General features: G+C 35.4%; 1 protein-coding gene across 3 annotated transcripts in view; it reads right to left on the bottom strand.

Annotated features, from left to right (window-relative positions):
• LOC408714 (uncharacterized protein DDB_G0286591) overlaps window positions 1-18,101 on the bottom strand; it is a 98,048-nt gene that overhangs the window by 16,623 nt on the left and 63,324 nt on the right. For all 3 annotated transcript variants that reach the window (XM_006561081.3, XM_006561080.3, XM_026446397.1), the window contains one exon: window positions 1,664-1,987. In XM_006561081.3, the coding sequence (XP_006561144.2) occupies window positions 1,664-1,979 (316 nt within the window). In that variant the 5' untranslated portion in view covers window positions 1,980-1,987. The remainder of the gene's footprint in view (window positions 1-1,663; window positions 1,988-18,101) is intronic.

The raw sequence follows: 18,101 nt of genomic DNA on the forward strand, positions 1-18,101 counted from the left end.
ATTATGTAACCGAGGCACGTTTGAACTGTCAGGAATGGTGTCATTGTCTTCGAGGGTGATAATGAATGGAAATTTTATGTAGTATTGTATATATATATATGATAAAATAGGAAGAAGAGCTGAATCTTTTGTAACGATTTTAAAATTGTAATGCAAGTTGTTGGATATAATAAGGAAAGCGAGGAATAAATATTTTTTCAAGTTTGATTGTGATGATAATGAATGCAGATTTTATGTAACGTGTTATAGATGTACATATGATAAAAAAAAAAAAAGAAAGTAAATTTCCAGCATAATTTTGAAATTGTAATGCAAATTATCGATTAATGAATGATTAATTCTTATTGAATTTGACGAGTTAATTTAATCAGCAACACTTGATGACGTGTTATAATAATATAATAAATTATGCATGAGAGCACTGTTCACCTTTTTCAATTGATAATTCCACTTTTCACTTTGTAACAATCATTTTTTAATCCTTCTCCAACACGTGTTTAAACTTCTTGAAACACGTCACGATATTAAGATGTATTCTGATGTTTTTAAAAATTACAAACATTTTCTTCACGGATATAAAATTCGATTTATTTTAAACTTCTCGTAAATGACAGCCACGAACGCGTTATTCTCTTAATCTTTTTATTTCTTTTTTCTTTACTCGTAACGATCTTCTATGAAGAAGATATAAAACAGTCATTTAATTGGTATTTCTCGATATAATCGAACGTTCATTAGCATAAGGAAACTGAACGAAGTGTTTATTCGTCGCATAATAATAATAATTATGGATTTCTAACAACGTTGGAGTGTATTATAAATCAACAACTACTTACAACGTACACACACGTTAACGCGAATCGTAATTTGTTTGATTGCTGGGAAAATTACGAATGTCCTTTTCAAAATCCCCCCCCCCCTTTTTTTATTTCTTTCTTACGTTTGTTTTTCAATCGATTGGATACCACGTCTCAAAGAGAGTAATCGTTTGTAATTACGATACAGAGAAAAATAAGTAAAAATCAGTGGAAGCCTGAAAAGCGTGACGATATTTTCTCGTGAGATATTTAATAAACGGAAAATAATAGGATATTATTGACTTTGGCTTTGAAACTTTGCGCGTGATATGATATTTACATATGCCGTCATAAGGGAAGTGAATATTTCTTCAGAAATTTTAATTGAAAATAAATATTGATTAACAGAAATTAGAAACGAAAATAGCATGGTTATTGAGAAGCGATTAAGAAATTATTCAATTAATAAGCGTCACCGATGCCTCATACATTATGCTTACTTTATTAATAAGCATAATATGTATATAGAGGCAAATGAAATTTAATTTGATATACATCATTTCAATGGATCAACGTGACGATATTTGGAATAATACGTCGTGAATTGATTCGTATTATAAAAAGAGGAAAAATTGAGAATTTATGAAGTTTCAAATTTATCTCAATTATCATCTATCCAAACAACAGAATTCCAACTTGCCGTTACCCGAACATAAATTTTTATCCTATTTTCTTCAATAGAAAATTCATCCAATCAACCCTATCATAAATAACAAAACATCTAATTCTACCTAAGACAAATAATTTTCGAGATTTTCCTTCCAACTGACTCGAATTTTTACTACATCGAATTCATATACACTCACCACGTTGTTTCTCGGGCTCGTGCTCGACGATGAAGGCAGGAACGGCCGTGACCATTTGATAATCCGCCTCGGCTGCGTCCTGCTCCTGTTCCTGCTTGCTGGTCGCGAGTAACGCCTGCATGGCACTCGCGTCCCCGCAGCTTCTCCTGGTGTACTTCGTCCTCGAAACCCTCAGCAGGGCGGCTGGACTGATGCTCTGACAGTTGTCCCGCGGTGTGGACGTCCCCGGTGGCTCGTCCAGGGTCGTCGGGCTCGATAACGAAAGGGCCACGTCATCGGCGCTGTGCCGCCTCGACTTCGACAGCCTCTTAAACATCCTTCCACCTGCAACCAAAATCGAATCCATAAAGGTTAGCGATACTTTTAAACGATTGTATCTCTAATTACATATTGTGAAAGAAAAAAGTTTATTCCATTTGGAACCAGCTTCAGATTCTTTTTTTATTTTATTCTCCATTGATTAATACTGGGGAATTTGGAAGAGAAGATGTTTCTTTTTTGAAATGATTATTGAGGTAAAGTTTAAACGGATAGATAAATTAATTCTATTAAAGTGAATTCTGATGAAATTATTTAAAATTTAGAAATCTTGATGATTCTTGAAATATTTCTGTTTATATACTTTGATGCTGTTCTGCTTAATTTCTGAGATGCAATTTTGATTCAAATTTGAAATTTGCTCCATATCTAAAAAAAAAAAAGGAAAGGAATTATATAATTTACAAGTAAATCGAGATAAAAACGAACAAATTCCTACAATTTTTCAAGCAAGTAATCCGTTCATTCATCTTTTATCACGGAACAATAGAACGTAGTTCAATTTTTATTTCGATTTCAGGTAACGGTCATGCGCAACGCTTGGCATCGATTGCGGGTCAAATTCCTCTTGTCGAACGCGAGCTACCTTGAAATTCAGCTTCCCTCTAAAAAAAAAAAACCGATACACAATCGTAAAAAACGGGAAACATAAAAGCCGTATTCGTTACGTTATATAATAGTCGATACGCTTCGATCCATGACTTTCCATAACTTCGAGATTTACCGTTTTTCGATTGCTCTGGGCAAACCCAATACACCAACCATTTTTTTTTCCAAAGAGAACTAACAATGAACGCGATACAAATCATTCAGCGGAGTACTATAATCGATCGAATTTGTTTCAAAAGAAAAATATAATAATACACGTGTACGCGTTTCTGTGAATTCGAATCACAGTATTGAAAAAAAAAAAATTGAATAAATAAAAAAGAGCATAGCTGCAAGAGATAACTGTTGTGCATATGTTGCCATATATTGTTTTCTTTCTATTTATTTGTTCAATCCCAGTAATTGGATATCCGTTTGTTAACAAAACACAGAAATTTAGTGCAGCTTTTCCATTTTAATTGGAAGGAAAGGTAGTTCGTTAATCCCAACGTAACAATTTAATGAATGAAATAACGACAATCAAAATACGCGTACCAATTTATATCCTTGAAATAGAAAAATATCCTTTCAATCTTCGCAAGATATCTCTTCTCTTCGTAAAAATGATCGTACGTGCAATCATTAATGTACGTGCACTCGATAATATCAGTCTCAGAATAGTTGCAACGTATATTATGGACAATCTGACACAATTTTCACCGCGTAAAAAATCGAAAACGAGATTTAAGAAAGTCCATTTAACGGGACGAAGAGTAAAACTTTTTCACTCCTCCCCACGATCATTTACTTGTTCCACGCCGCTCGTTTCTCCTCTCGCTGCGTGTAAGCTTCGTCATAAAGCTAGAGGAGAGCAAGAACCTATTCAATACGTCTCGAAGGTCGTGTCGAATGCGACGACCCGAACACGAGACCAACGATCCCAGAACTATTAATGTTTCGTCGATCTATATCGTTGTTCTAATTAGGGCAGAGTTTCTCAATTTTTTTTTTTAACGTGATATTCGAATTCTTCGTTTCTATAGTATTCGAGTACAATAATTCACGATCCTCTGAACGACTTGAAAAATTTTCGAAATTGGTTTTAAAAAATGAATGGCAAGTGGCATTGTTTTTGAATCAATTAACAATGAAATTATTTTGATAGTCTTGTAAACTAGTAATTCGAAGATTTTTTATGATTTTTTAAAAATCTACAAGTTGAAAGCCACTGAGTTAGAATAATGGAAGAATTAAAAGAGAATTTCTCTTCATCATGAAAGATTATAAAAGATTGAGATTTTATTATATTTTATTGTTCTCTTATGTACTAAAATATCACAAGATTCGAGAAAAAAAACTAGTATAACAAACATTCTGATATTTATCAAATCATCGATCAAGGAATACAAACGTGTAGCATTTCATCGATATCAAAACTCTTTTTGCAACGATGCTATTCGTTGTAAACCTTCTTTTTCGATCCAAGATCGAAACGATACCATTCACCACAAGGCGCAACCAACTAAAGAGAAATGAAAGAGAGGCAACAGGAAGAAATGACTAGCCACTCACCACATTCTTCCGTTTATCAGATACACTTTACATTTCAACTTTACTTTTTCACCACTATTCGTGTACAGATGAAACCAATCTGCTTTTAAATAATCCACTTCAAATTCAAATCTCACTCGAACATACGTGCATCTTTATGCATTCGTTCACGCGTTATAAAACCCCCACATCCACAGCACATCTCGTCGAAAAAAACAATCTCTTGAAATTATCAAATTATCACACGCAGTCGAAACGATGGGGAAATTTAACGAGACGAAAATCGGACGAGAATTGAGCGAAAACGAGGGAAAAGCGGCGGTCAAAAACGGCGAGAGAGGTCGTGGCCGTTGAAACAGTCCCGTGTAACAGTGCCATTACGGCCGATCGCGGGATATTATTTTCGAACGGCGGTAGCTCGGCCGCATGGAGAGCAATTAACTTCTCTCTCGCGGCCGACTACGAAGGCCGCACGCTATTATTTATTTTCCCTCGCCAAGGTCCTCTGGTCGGAGAGATACGACGAGGGAATGGAGAACGGAACCGGACGGAGGCGCAACCGTCTCGTGGATGCGAACGTCCCGTACTTCTTTCACCCTCCCACGATTTTACGCCGAATTTAAGAGAGTATTGGTCCAATTTTTGAACAGTGCTGTGCACCATTTTCGAAGAATTATTATTAATTTTGCGATATAAAATATAGAATTGGATTGATTGTATAGCATGGATTGAAACGAGAGCAATTTAATGATAAAATAGTTTTACGAACAAATAAAACTAAGTTGGTTAAATAAGATCGTGATGAGTTTCGAATTTGAATTATCTTTACTGGCATTGGTTAAGTAAAAATTGAGTTTCTTTATAACGCTGATGTAAGAATCGATTCAGTCACTTTTTGCAGGATATGTGATATAAGATTCTATAAAAAGGATTCTGCCTTGAAATACTGATATTCCTATTGATATCTTCATTCTTCGTCTTATATAATTTTTAATCGCTATAAATTGCACAGTGATTACACAATTTTTATTTCAAAACTCAGTTAACTATTAACAATAAAAAAAAAAAACGAAGAAGAAAAAGTCAAATTTTGAACGGACTTGATAATCTTTTACTTAAAAAAAATTGTCCAAATCATCCACAACATTTACATAATAGGTAATTACAACTCGTAATTTCAATATAACAAACTTAATAAACATGAGAGGGTTTAAAAAAAAAGAAGAAATAAAAGTACACTTCAAAACTAATTAAAAATACATATTCATAAGGGAGAGAAAGGGAGTCTGGCAAATTATTCGCATCTTGCGAAATGAAATTGAGAAAAGATTGAGAAACACTGGCCTTAAAGTGTGGAAAGACGAGCAATTAAACGATCAAGCTCATCCTCTCCTCGCGCGAACAAGAATCCACGTTTGCCGTGGAGTTGCTACCTCGACTTGGTAAACCTCTCCGTTTAACCCCGAAGCGTTAACCCCGTGACCCCTTTCTTCCTTACAGAATTACAGAAGCCACGCATCAAACGGGGAAACGTTCCTTTGTCGTGCTCGCTCATCTTTCGATTCAATTAGAACGACGAGCGAGAAGAAAGCGAACCCTCTCCTCTTTTCCTCTCCTCTGCACGGTGTGCGCCAGTTTTGCTCGTAAATTAACCGTTTTGCACAGTGAAAGTGGCCTGATTTTATCAACGAAACGGCAGGAAGAGGTCCCTTCTTTTAACGAGACGCTCATCGGAAAAGGATCTTCCTCTCTGTGTAAGTATATACATATATATATTTTTATATGTGTTTGTTGATGAATCGAGGACAGCAAGAGAAAGATCCAAATCTTTTATTACGAAAATATATCGATTTAACAGTAAGTAGATTATTTTGAGAGATCTAAAAAAGAGAAAAGTTTTATTACTTCAAATTACACCCTAACCCTTTCATTATCGATCACGAGGATTGAATTTTTACGCGAGGCTGTGTGCCAACTCTAAAGAGAAAACCCCCCCTCTCCGTGTTGCGCAACTTTCAATTTTCATTTTTTCTGCTTTTCAATTACGAACACGCTCGCATGCCACCCGTCGGTTCCAATCCAAACCTTTTCTCGTTTCGTTGGCGCGCTCGTCGCGCCGATTTCGCGAGGCAACGGCGCGTGCATTCAAACCCGGCACATACTCCTCCCCTCCCCCGCCAATGATGAAACGTCCGAAATTAATTCACGCGCGGATTTTCTTCCTTCCACTTCTTCGTTCGCGTCGTGGACGGCGTGTGCAAAGCGTGAACATTGACGCGTCGGTACGCAAAACGGGATTGCCGGTTCGTTGGAGAATCCGAATCTTTCTCTTCGAGGCGCGCGTGTTTTTTGGAAACGCGTTATCTCGACGGATCGGGGACAAATTTGGGAGGGAAAATGAGAATTGAGGTTCCCGGAAATTCCGGATTATTGTTTGGTTAAACGTTTTGCGCGTTGTTTCTAATTATTCCCTCGTTGGGACGTAGTTGTTGGAACGTTTAATATTTGTCAACGGGGAATTATTTGGACGATGAATTTTGAATTTTTGTTTCTTCCTTTTTTCACGGTTTGATATATTTTGATATATGAAGCGAAATGGGAGGAATAAATAAGTATTATAGTATACGATGTATCAATAATATCTTCTACAGTGAGAATGTTTTTGATGAATGATGAAAAAAAGTGATAGAGACGAGTAAACTCGAGAGTTGAAATATTCTTCCAACGCAGATTCTAAAGATTTCTATTTTTCGAATATACATCGAAGTCAATTGTAATTAATGCAAATCTAATTGAAGTTACTTTCGACAATGAATAATTAATTTTAGATCAAATTAACAGGTACAATTTCCATCGATAAAATGAAATCGAACGATAGTAATTCAAATCGCGATTAATCGGCGAGATTAACCAGGCAATTCGTCGAACAATCGAAATGTTCAATAGATAGGAAATAATTAAACACCATTTAAACGACGTTCTTGCATCATGGAGCATCTTACACACGTGGCTTAATAGAAAACGATTGATTCCGCGGAATGAGCTATTGGATTGCTTGCCTATCGTCGATTATCCGTTTAAAGTACTGTTAATTAATCCAATCGGAGTGGAATCTTTATCAAAATCGGTGTATCTTCAATTTAATTAGCCGATATTCGGCTTCATCATCGGCTTGTAATATATGGAACGGGGAGAATTATTTTTAATGAAGCGATTTCATCAATGATAACGATTTTCGATCGAACGGAATCGAACTAATCGTATAATATATTTTCATTAGTAATATTACATCAGAAGATTTTCATTGGAATATTAATCGATATAAATTACGTAAACGAATAATATATTACACATTGTTACATCCCAATCGATTCAACGAAATTTATTATGTAAATGAATTGCAACGTTCTTAAAAAATTGCATATCAAAACATTCTTATTTGAAGAAATATTAATTTCTGCGCCATAAAGAAAAATAACTTTTAATATCTCGATGACCTGATAGGATTGGGTCGATCAAGAGGTTTCTAAGAAATCTCTCTCGATTCTTCTCGTTACAAGAAGAATCTCTCATTTTTCATTATCAAAGATACTCATCGTGATTCAGCACGTGGATGCTGTTATAAATTTCACTTGAACCGGAAAACCTGATATTCCAGGCAAATATCGATTATTTCCAGAGGAAGGTTCATTCAATTCAACAATTCTCTCCTATACAATTCTGAATTTAAACCGAATACACCTTGTATCACTCGAATTCCATCATCGATAGAATTATTAAACTGAATTAAATATCACTTGCCGTTTACATAAAATATTATCATATCCTCGAGACAATGATCAGATTACAATTAAACGCGAAATATATTGAAATAAAAAAAAGACAAACGACCTCCTCACCCCCATTCGCATCACAAGAAAGGACACTGAACCGTCACTTCCAAACTTGCCGACTGCACGAGCCTCATGCTCACAGTCAGCCGGCAATCGTCGATCATCGTTCGACGACGACGATGAGGACGAGGAGGAGGAGGAGAAGAGGCCGAGGATCGATCCTCGTGTACTGTCGAAAAAAAAAAAAGAATAAATAAATAAATAAATTCTCCCTCTTTTTTTTTTATCGATCACGTCAACAGGTTAGGGTCGTCGCGAGGAGGAAGAAGACACGCGGCCGCCAATTAACGCGTACGACAGATAATCGCGCGGACTCGTTAATTCGCGCGGAAACCACCTGTCCGCTCGCGAACGGCCGACATGTGACCGGTCCACAATCGCGGAGAGGATTCGCGCGGGGCCCCCAAATCGGCACCGCAGATCTTCTTTCGGCTCTCGGTCCCTGCCTCTCCACGGAAACGGGGCGCACCGCGACGATTATAATTGCGTACGACGGTAGGCTTTTAACCGGTCGACACTCCTGCCTGTTTACGGCCCCGATTCTGTCAGCTTCGATTAAAGCCACGAGGCGATGTTTGACAGATTGAGCGGAGGGGAAGCCAAGATATTTCTCCTTTTCTCTTTCGTCTCTTTATCGAAGAGAATTTTTGAGGAAGTTTTACGGGACGCGACTTTTTTTTTCTTCGTTCGGGTGAATGTTCGATGGATTGGTTAATGTATCTTTTTTTGAGGGGGGAGAATTTCGAGAAAGTTTGAGAGAAAGAGAGAAAGAGTCTATCGAATATTAAGTAAGTTATGTAAAATTTATATTTTTGGAGGGAAAAAGGAAGCTGCATCTCAAATATTAGGATATTAATATAAATACACTTCTACTCGATGATGCAGTCTTAAATAATTACTTAAAGAATTCTTCTTATTCTTAAAGAATAACTTGAAACAAAAATTCAACAAAATAGCAGGGGAAAAAAACCTATCCACCGGTGACAGAAACCACTTCACAAATCCTATTCACGCAACAGAGTTCCATCACGAAAATTAGAAAAAACGAAATTCACGAGAAGATCTCTTTCAAACGCGTCTTTGCGCCTCGCACACCTGTTGCGACGAACAAAGCGGCGACGTCCAAGATCTTTTAGACCCCCTCCTCCCCCTCTCTAATCCGATTGGTGATCTCGAATGGCTTCACGAATTATACGATCGTCGATCGATAATTTTCTACTTGTTGCGTTTCTCTTGAATTTTTGGAATTTTTCTTTTTTCTGCGCCGCACATTGGAAAATCGCTCGTCCGCTTCAACTTGGAAAGAATAAGTCGAATTCGAGCCGGTTTCCAGCAACGTTTCCTTCGTTTAAATATTCATACGCGCGGCACGAACGAACGGAACTAATGGTTGGAGGATGATGAATGAGACGAGGCGCGTTGCGAAATGGAAAATTAAAATTTCTCGGCCATCTTCTTACCTTTGGCTACGAGAGAAACCGACGGCTCGAGTGGCGCGGATCGTTCTGATTCGAACGAGGCGATAACTACGTATTTATTATGGAACGAGAATTCGTCGATTGTTTTTGTTATTGGTTGAACGCGCGTATATTTATATATCTTTCTCCGTTTAATCGGATTTCCTAATAAACGAAACGAAAGACGAATTTGTATACGATAATATTTACGTTGGAAGCGATCGACTCGATCGAATTTATACGACAAATTATTACTATTGTAATTACTTGAAATTATTAAATTATTAAATACAAATTATTATATTAAATTTTTGTGTTTTTTATTTAAACAATATTAAAACATAATTATACCAAAAATCTTGTTCGAATTTAATCGTATTTCGAATCGTAAAGATAAATTTTCTAAAGATATATGAAATATTTTTGTGAGAAGGTATATTTTTTTTTTTATTCCTCTCATAAATAGTATAAATTTCACGAGGAAATGTTTTCGGTTCTGGAAGATTTCTTTTTTAAAAAAAGAAAAAGATTCAATATCGAACGACGATACGAAATAATAAAATACGACATCAATAAAATAGTAGGAATTGGCGGATAATCACCTATAAAAATTTCATCCTTAAATGAGACATCAATTATTACTTTTTTATATATATATATATATATATACATATATCGAGTCGATTTCACGTGTTCTTAATTAACATTTTTTTTTTCGGGTATTTTATGATTTTCTCGATACGAGGAAAAAGTAGTATTAATCAAAACTTTCAAAAGCTATGAAAAAAACTCGGATCAAACTCAGAATCCTTTCGAATCTTGATTTTTATCTTCTTTCGGTCCAACTTTTTTCTTCTTCTTCTTCCCTTCCTATAAAAGGAATAATAATTTCTTCGAATTAGCGCGATTGGAATCATCGAGAGTTTAATTCCTGCAATTATTCCAACTTCAATGCCAACAACAAGTGAACTTTCACGTAAATTAAACGTGAAAGAAATAATTCTGATCCGTTGCACAGACAAGAAAAGATTAAATCACGATTAAGCATCTTAATTCCTCTTCAGGAGTAGACAACATATTTCAGTAAGAATTCATGTTCAACCGAGTTATCTAGCGAGAATCTTGTGCATCTAAATTAAACCTGACAACTCTCTTTTCCATACTATTCGAAATGCTATTCTAAACATTCTCCTGGTTAATTTATAATGATAAATTGTCCAGGTTTCATCAAGGAGGGTTACACTCTGAGGTAAGAATCTCTTAAAAACCGCCAATCGATTAATAGGATGAAAAATGGGCTTTTTCTTTCCGGCTTCATCGCCATTAAGCATCGTCATCAATCAATATATTCGAAGGAAAAGAATTTTTCACCGGCTAATTACGTAAACGAGATATTTTCTTCTTAGTTTCTTACTTCATTACTTTATATGCCGTTGTATAAACATAATTATTTTGCTTCGTTTTACTTATAATCTTATAATAACGATACTGTTACATCTATTGTGAGTTGATCGAGTTCCAAGAGTAAGAATTACAAAACGATTGAAAATATATACTTCACTTCACTTTATATTCACTTAAAATCGTGAATGGCAGAGAAAAAGTATAAGAGAAATGTGTGTAAATATAAAGAAAAAATGAGTTATTAAAAAGACTACCAGTGGCGATCTTGTTAATCGATCTTAGATCAAATTACACACCAAACCGCAGAGCAACTTTCATTTCAATCAAGATGCATCGATAAAACCGCCAAATATTGACAGAAATAATCCCTGATAAAGATTCTTGAAGAAATCAAACAAAAATATATATCTATTATTATATTTGATCAAGACGAATGTTTACGATAATATACAATAAATCTATTGGAATAAGAAACTATCACAAAATTATCATAAAAATTCTAACGAATTTACTACAATTAAATTTCTATCAGAATAGATTAACTCGAGAAAATTAAAGGGAAAAGTTATCGTTATATAAAAATCAATTTACTCCGCGAGTAAAGAGAACTTTAATCGACAGCTTCATCGAGCTCGCTGATCAACGGAAAATAAATGGACTCGTTCGAATAATTAATTGTTCGATCCTCGCGATGCGCTCGATCCCATCGCTGCGTACATACGCGCGCGCTACGCCCCAGGCTGGAGAAAGTCCTCGCGCGGCTGCAATGCGCCTTCGTGCCATAGAGGGAATATTATTGCACGGTTTCACGTAACGCACGTGCCGAGTGACGCGAGGACACGGTTCCGCTCGAGCTGACAATCGGCCATCGAGGCCGTCCACCAAGGTTTGCGCGCGATGCGCTTCGCGGTGGACAAGGGAACGTGGTCTCGAGAACCGCGTTCCAGGTGAAATCGGAAGGTGAATCGATCGTTTCCAACTTCGAACGCATTGATTTACCGCATCCCAGGGATATATCTCGAATGGCTCGCCTCGCGATCCTCGAGCGCCGCTTCCGGGATCATCGCGGAAGAGATCCTGTACGATCTCGAGCGCTCGATATTTTCCATTCGATCTTTATGGATTTTTCGAAGATGATGGTGCCAATTTTTAGTTTTAACACTTGAACTCGAATCTTTCTAATGATATTGCTTAATTATGTTACATAAGAAGAAATTTGAATTATAATCGAAGGGTTTGGAAAAGAAATGATTTGTATGATTGGATATAATTGACGTTTCAAATGGATTTAAAGTATTCATATTGCGAATAATTCTAGATTTTATACAGGTAATCTTTCTTGAAATTTATTTGGCATGGAAAAAAGAAAATATCTATCGCTTCGATCGAATTGAACGAACATCGCAATCTTACGAATGTATGGAAATTTTATTGGAATTTGTTGGAATTTATTCATTTCCATTCTAAATGTTACATTACATTTATTTGAAAAATTCCCTTCGTTTCAAAGAAATCCTAATACCTTAAACGTGATATCTCAAACGAGAGATTTCTAATCGGGAGAAATCTCGCGGAAGTTCATTCGGTTTTGCCATTTTTTTCTTTGTTTTTTCTTCCTCAAGAAATATGCCGAAAATTTCACTTGTCTTTGAGAAGAAGAACTATCAACGTAATAACTACAATTAAATAACCTCGGATGCTGCGCCGCGGTTGACCCCAACAGATTTCTAAGCAAAGGAGAAATCTAACGAGATTTTATCGCGGAAGTTCAGTCCTTTATTCCGAGTGGATGTTAAGTAGGACGTCATCGAGTTCTATCTTACGTGATCTTTCTCCAATTTTACGCGGGAAAATTCCAATTTGTATTCTGTCATTACGTTGTAAAATGAAATTTAGATGATAAAATATGCAAAAATTTATTCGATAAATAAAATAATTATCAAAAATTCCTTACCACTTAATTATAAAATATATTACAAATTTGAATTATTTTCTATAATTATTTTGTCATGACGTAAGAATTTTTCTAGATTACATATTTATATAATTCCATCGAAATTAATAGATAGATATCGATGAATTTCAAAAGCTCGAATCTTATTATTAAGTTTCAAGCCAATGAAAAATTCTTTTGCATTTTTCAACGACTTGCATAATAAAAAAAAAAACAAGTGTATAATAAATTTAATCCCGATTATCTCGCATTTCAGATTTCTAAACGCGTATAATTTTCCTTCCTACAATTAAGTTATCATTAAAGGGGGAATAAAAAAAAAAAAAAAATGAAAATGCATACATAAATACCCAACCAACCAACCAAATACCGAAACTTGTATAACCACTTCTCTACACTTCATCAAATATTCGAATGCAAAAAACAAACACTTTCATAACTCACCCACACTTGCCACGCTCGTCCATTTCAATGAACACATTGGAAAACTCCTCTCACATATCCCGAATTCCCTCTTAACACCTCTGAAATTGATTACGTGTTTAGTAATAAACTCGTTGCACAACTAAACACTCGCAGTTTCAATTTTTTCGTGCCTTATACGCCTTTGAAACACAATTACCGCGTATTTATTTCTCCCTTTCTGGAATACGGAGCACAGAAATTCGTATCACGCAGAACTAATCGAACTTTCTATTCCGCCAGATCGATAAGAATGGCTCGAGAGGTGGGGAGGAAGCGTATAAATATTCGTTCGTTTCGTCGCAACCGTATCAAACCAATTCCCCTTATCTTCGCGTTTTCTCGCTTAATGTGTCAGAAATTCTCTCTCTCTCTCTCTCTCTCTCGACATGCACCGGTTAATTACGTTCGATCGATCAGTTTTTTCTTACTTTATCCACGAGGAAGTTTTCGCGCCATTTCGAAATCATGAACCGTGATCCTCGAGCGGAACGCGCGCCAAACGTGGCGAGCGATGCATTTCTATTTTCACCATTTCCCTCTTCGCCAACTGGGAGTTCCATTTCTGCGAAGAGAACGTTTATGGATATACAGAACCGAATTTTTTTCTCTCTTTTTCTTTTTTCCTCTGTTTTGTTTCCCAAAGTAAGTTTGTTACAATTCCATCGTTCCAGTTTCATCGATTCGAAGTGAATAGAGAAGAAGAAACGCGTAGATTGCTTAAGAGAGATAATTATCTCTTGCTGAGTCGTTAGAAATTTTTTATTTTTCAAAATATCAAAACAAAAGGATGGGAAAATGTAGATGTAACTGCAGAAGAAATATATATTCAGAATGTTAATGAAGCTTTGATTATTCGTTTGCAAAAAAAGAAATACTCATGAAAAATAATGGATGCATTCGAATACTTTTCTTACATCTCTATAAAAAATATTTTCTTATCTTTATCGTCCAATTTATTTTAAATTTTATATATACAATCTTGATGCTACTATCTTATATAATGTTATTATAACATTATTTTGAAAAATCAAGTATAATATATATATTTTATATTTCAGTGTCAATAAGAATTTGTTGCTATAATAAATAGCATTATTTATAATAATATATATGTGTATGAGACTCATACATGTTAATATTAAAATTTTTCAACCTCGTCTATAATATTATATACCATAATCCAGAAGTGCACCCAACAATTTCAATCGTTCTCGACGAAAATTTTTCTAAGGTATAATCTTTACAAAAATGCAGTTGCAATTTTTCCATCCAGCGATGACGCGTGCCAGACACGTTCTTCATCCTTTCACTCGTGCAAATCGATCCTAGAATCCATATAAAAGAGCATACACCGTAATAAAATCGAGGAAGAATTCTGGTATATTTATTCTTCCGTTCAATATTGGATAAATTTCGAATCCCTCTACTGATATTTCACCGAGGTTGCATCATAGCTTTAACGTATATTAAAAAGATATATATCACAGCATTCGATTACATTTCATCATTTCGTAAAATTCAGCAATAACTTGAGATTTCGAAGGGAAAAAAAAAAGAGAGAGAATCGTTATTTCCAATACTTCACATTCTTCCATTCATAAAACTCATTGGAAATTATACGAGAGAGAGTTTAATCGCTGCGATTCATAAAGCTGACCTAAAATATATCTCTCGGCGCACTTGAAATATTCCTTTCATTAAATCAACCGTAAGGACCGTGGTTTAAATGAAGTGATTAAAAGACACGGTGAGTCGAGATCTACGAATATATTCCCCGGAATATAGAATGTCCAGAAGAAACTGTACACCTCAGAGGCGATACTTTAGATGAAAAGCTCTAGATACGAAGGAGCCTCGGGGTCTCGAATAATTCGCATCGGAATCTACGGATAATGGGCTCTGATAGTAATCAAGGTACAATGATTTTCATGCAATTTTACGGATTTTCGTGATGCAGGCATCGATTATCCTCGACGATCGTTCGAAATTACAGTTGAAAATAATCACAAGTAATTATTATGATTCCAGCCAAGATCTAGAACTAGAAATTTAAACATTAAAAAAATTACCACTCGAGATTCTCCATCTATTTTTGCACATCCTTGCGTTTGCTCCATGAATTTTGATACCCTCATCATACTTTCTTAATCTAGGAAATCTTATATTTTCTATTTTCTAACGTTCTGTTTGCCAATCAAATATATTAATACAATGATATATTTTATATTTTGTTACATAATTGTTAATATTTCATAAAAAAGAGAAAAAGAAATCACCTTATCCTTTCCTCTCGAACATATCACACCTATCGCACTTATCACGAGAAATAAATCGCCTCTCCATTTGTAACCATTCAAAAGATGAAAGAGCACCGATGTTTCGGATAAATGCGAAACGCTACTTAATTACGCCTCGCTCATAAATTACAAGTAGTGGAAATTCGGCCTTTTGATCGGCAATTTGACGGTTATTCTACCCGCCACGGAAGATATTTCTTCTTTAATGTTCCAATTGTGGCGCGACAACCATCGTGAACGCCCCTTTACATTCAATTACTCGTTAACACGAATTCCACACGGCTGAGAAATGAAATGGCTTTGGTCACGGTGTTTCTAATCGTTCTTTGCTCGAAGAACTTGCTCCAATGTTTGCTCGCCTGGCTTTTATAGCCGTTTCATCAGTTACCAGTCACCCGTTGCTTCCGTCGATTTTGTATTATGTATATTCCCTCTCTCGGGGTTGCATTAATCACGTTGATAGCTCCTCGACAATACGCCAATATCGACTACGTTACGTACATAAAATTAAGATTGTTTGTTTTGTAATTGCTTCCTCTGCTGTTGTACACGTATCGAAAACAACCAATGCCCATTTTTGCGAATCGAAACGAAGATATTATTTAATTAATCATTGGAATATTCGATTCAATGTCCATTGTCGAAATTATCCTTCTCAGCTACATATATTCATATACCATTTATACGATATTAATAATATTCCACAAACTAATTCAAATCAAGTGTTATTTATTTTTTTAAATTATACTTTCAAAAGCGTCGATCTTCGCTTTCTCGATTAACTCTATAATTTTCAGGCAGTGCAATTATTTCGCCGAGGAGAGAAACGCTCTTGTCTCCGTCCAAGTAGCCTCCAAGTTTCTCGGAACACATCCAACGGCTACTTGGATGAAAACACAACGATCGGATCTCGCGGCAATTTGCACGTGAGCGTTTCAATAGACACGTCGATGCCGGTATGCGCATTGTGGGCCGAGATTCAGTCGCATTCCTTGCACAACCGGCAATTTAAACGATTGATATAATGTGACGGGCGTAATTTACCAAGAATCAATCGCGAGTGTCAACGTGTAACCACGCTCTCTCTCTCTTTCTCTCAGAATAAAGAGGTTGGGAAAAATCGGATCGTCGGAGGATGTTGGTACTTTCGACTCGCGCGAGTATTGATTTCCTGCATGGTTGATTTTCGATAATACGCATACGAGTCGCTTTCTTGATAGATAGATATTTATTATTTTTTTCATAACCGTAGTACGAAGTATAGATAGAAAGTAAATGTGTAACTAAGAGAAATAAAAAAAGAAGTAGCGAAAATTGAAACGAAAGTTGAATCAAATGTTGGAAATAAACATTTATCTGAACGTGGAATTTTCTCAAAGTGGATATTTGCTCGTAATATGTGTATCAATTTCTTTTTTCGTAGAAACATGGTAGAAAGTATGTTACGATAGAAAGCATGCGAGGGAGAAAAATATAGAAATGAAAGTAAAATTGAAAAAGAAGGTAGAGGATTGAATTTTCAATGGATCAAATATATATATATATATATATATATCATTGGAACGATGATTAAATTTATACGTCTGTCTGTATACTTTGTATTAATTACTTATCGATTTAAGTAATCGCGGTCTTTGAACGGCTGCATCATTGAAACTGTTTAAGAAAGATTCCTCTGGTAGACGCCAAGTAAGACGATAATAAATCAATTGCGCCAAAGTCGATTATTAATAATTGCCAATGATGTGTTTATCACTCGCTGTATTGATCAATAAATCAATACTTAATTCCGAGAACTTCTGTCAGTATCATAATTTTAATTTTAATTCAACTCTAACGAACAATTCCCCTTATAACTCTCATTAATCGTTTCTTATCTCTCTCTCTCTCTTATTGAATTCAACGTGTCGACAATTTTTATCGCGTTTTATCGCTCTAATTTATCTCAATAAGCACTTCCACTTTCAAGAATTCCACCGATAAATTCCATCGGGGAAAAGAAAAATTGTTACAACGTGAAAGTATCCAATCCATTTACGATTCAGATATATGTGCGCGCTCTGTGAATTCGAACTTGTCTTCAAAATATACATACGTATATATATATATTTGCGGAGTGAATTGAATTGAAATAGCAAACAAAGAATATTCAAAGATCTAGAACCAGATTGAGTTCTCGGTTAAAAGGAAAACTCTTTGTAAATGGTGACTTCGAGACGGGATTGGATAGAGATATAACGAGTATTGCGAATCAAATTATAGATTTAAAACGAGAGCGTACTGATGGAAGTTGCATTGAATTCTACGGAGTGCGAGGAAATAGGTGGATGATTAAAACAAGAAATACCTGAACTCAAGATTAAGATATAAATCTGCACAAAGAAATTGTTTTCTTCTTGATTTATCTATGAATAAAAATTGTTCATATACCTCTTATAATTATAACCTTTCAATTATTTTTATCTTAGTCTCATTGAGGGATAAAATACCATTGAGTTTTAAAAATAGATC

This window comes from Apis mellifera, linkage group LG2, assembly GCF_003254395.2.
Source record: "Apis mellifera strain DH4 linkage group LG2, Amel_HAv3.1, whole genome shotgun sequence".
Lineage (NCBI taxonomy): Eukaryota > Metazoa > Arthropoda > Insecta > Hymenoptera > Apidae > Apis > Apis mellifera.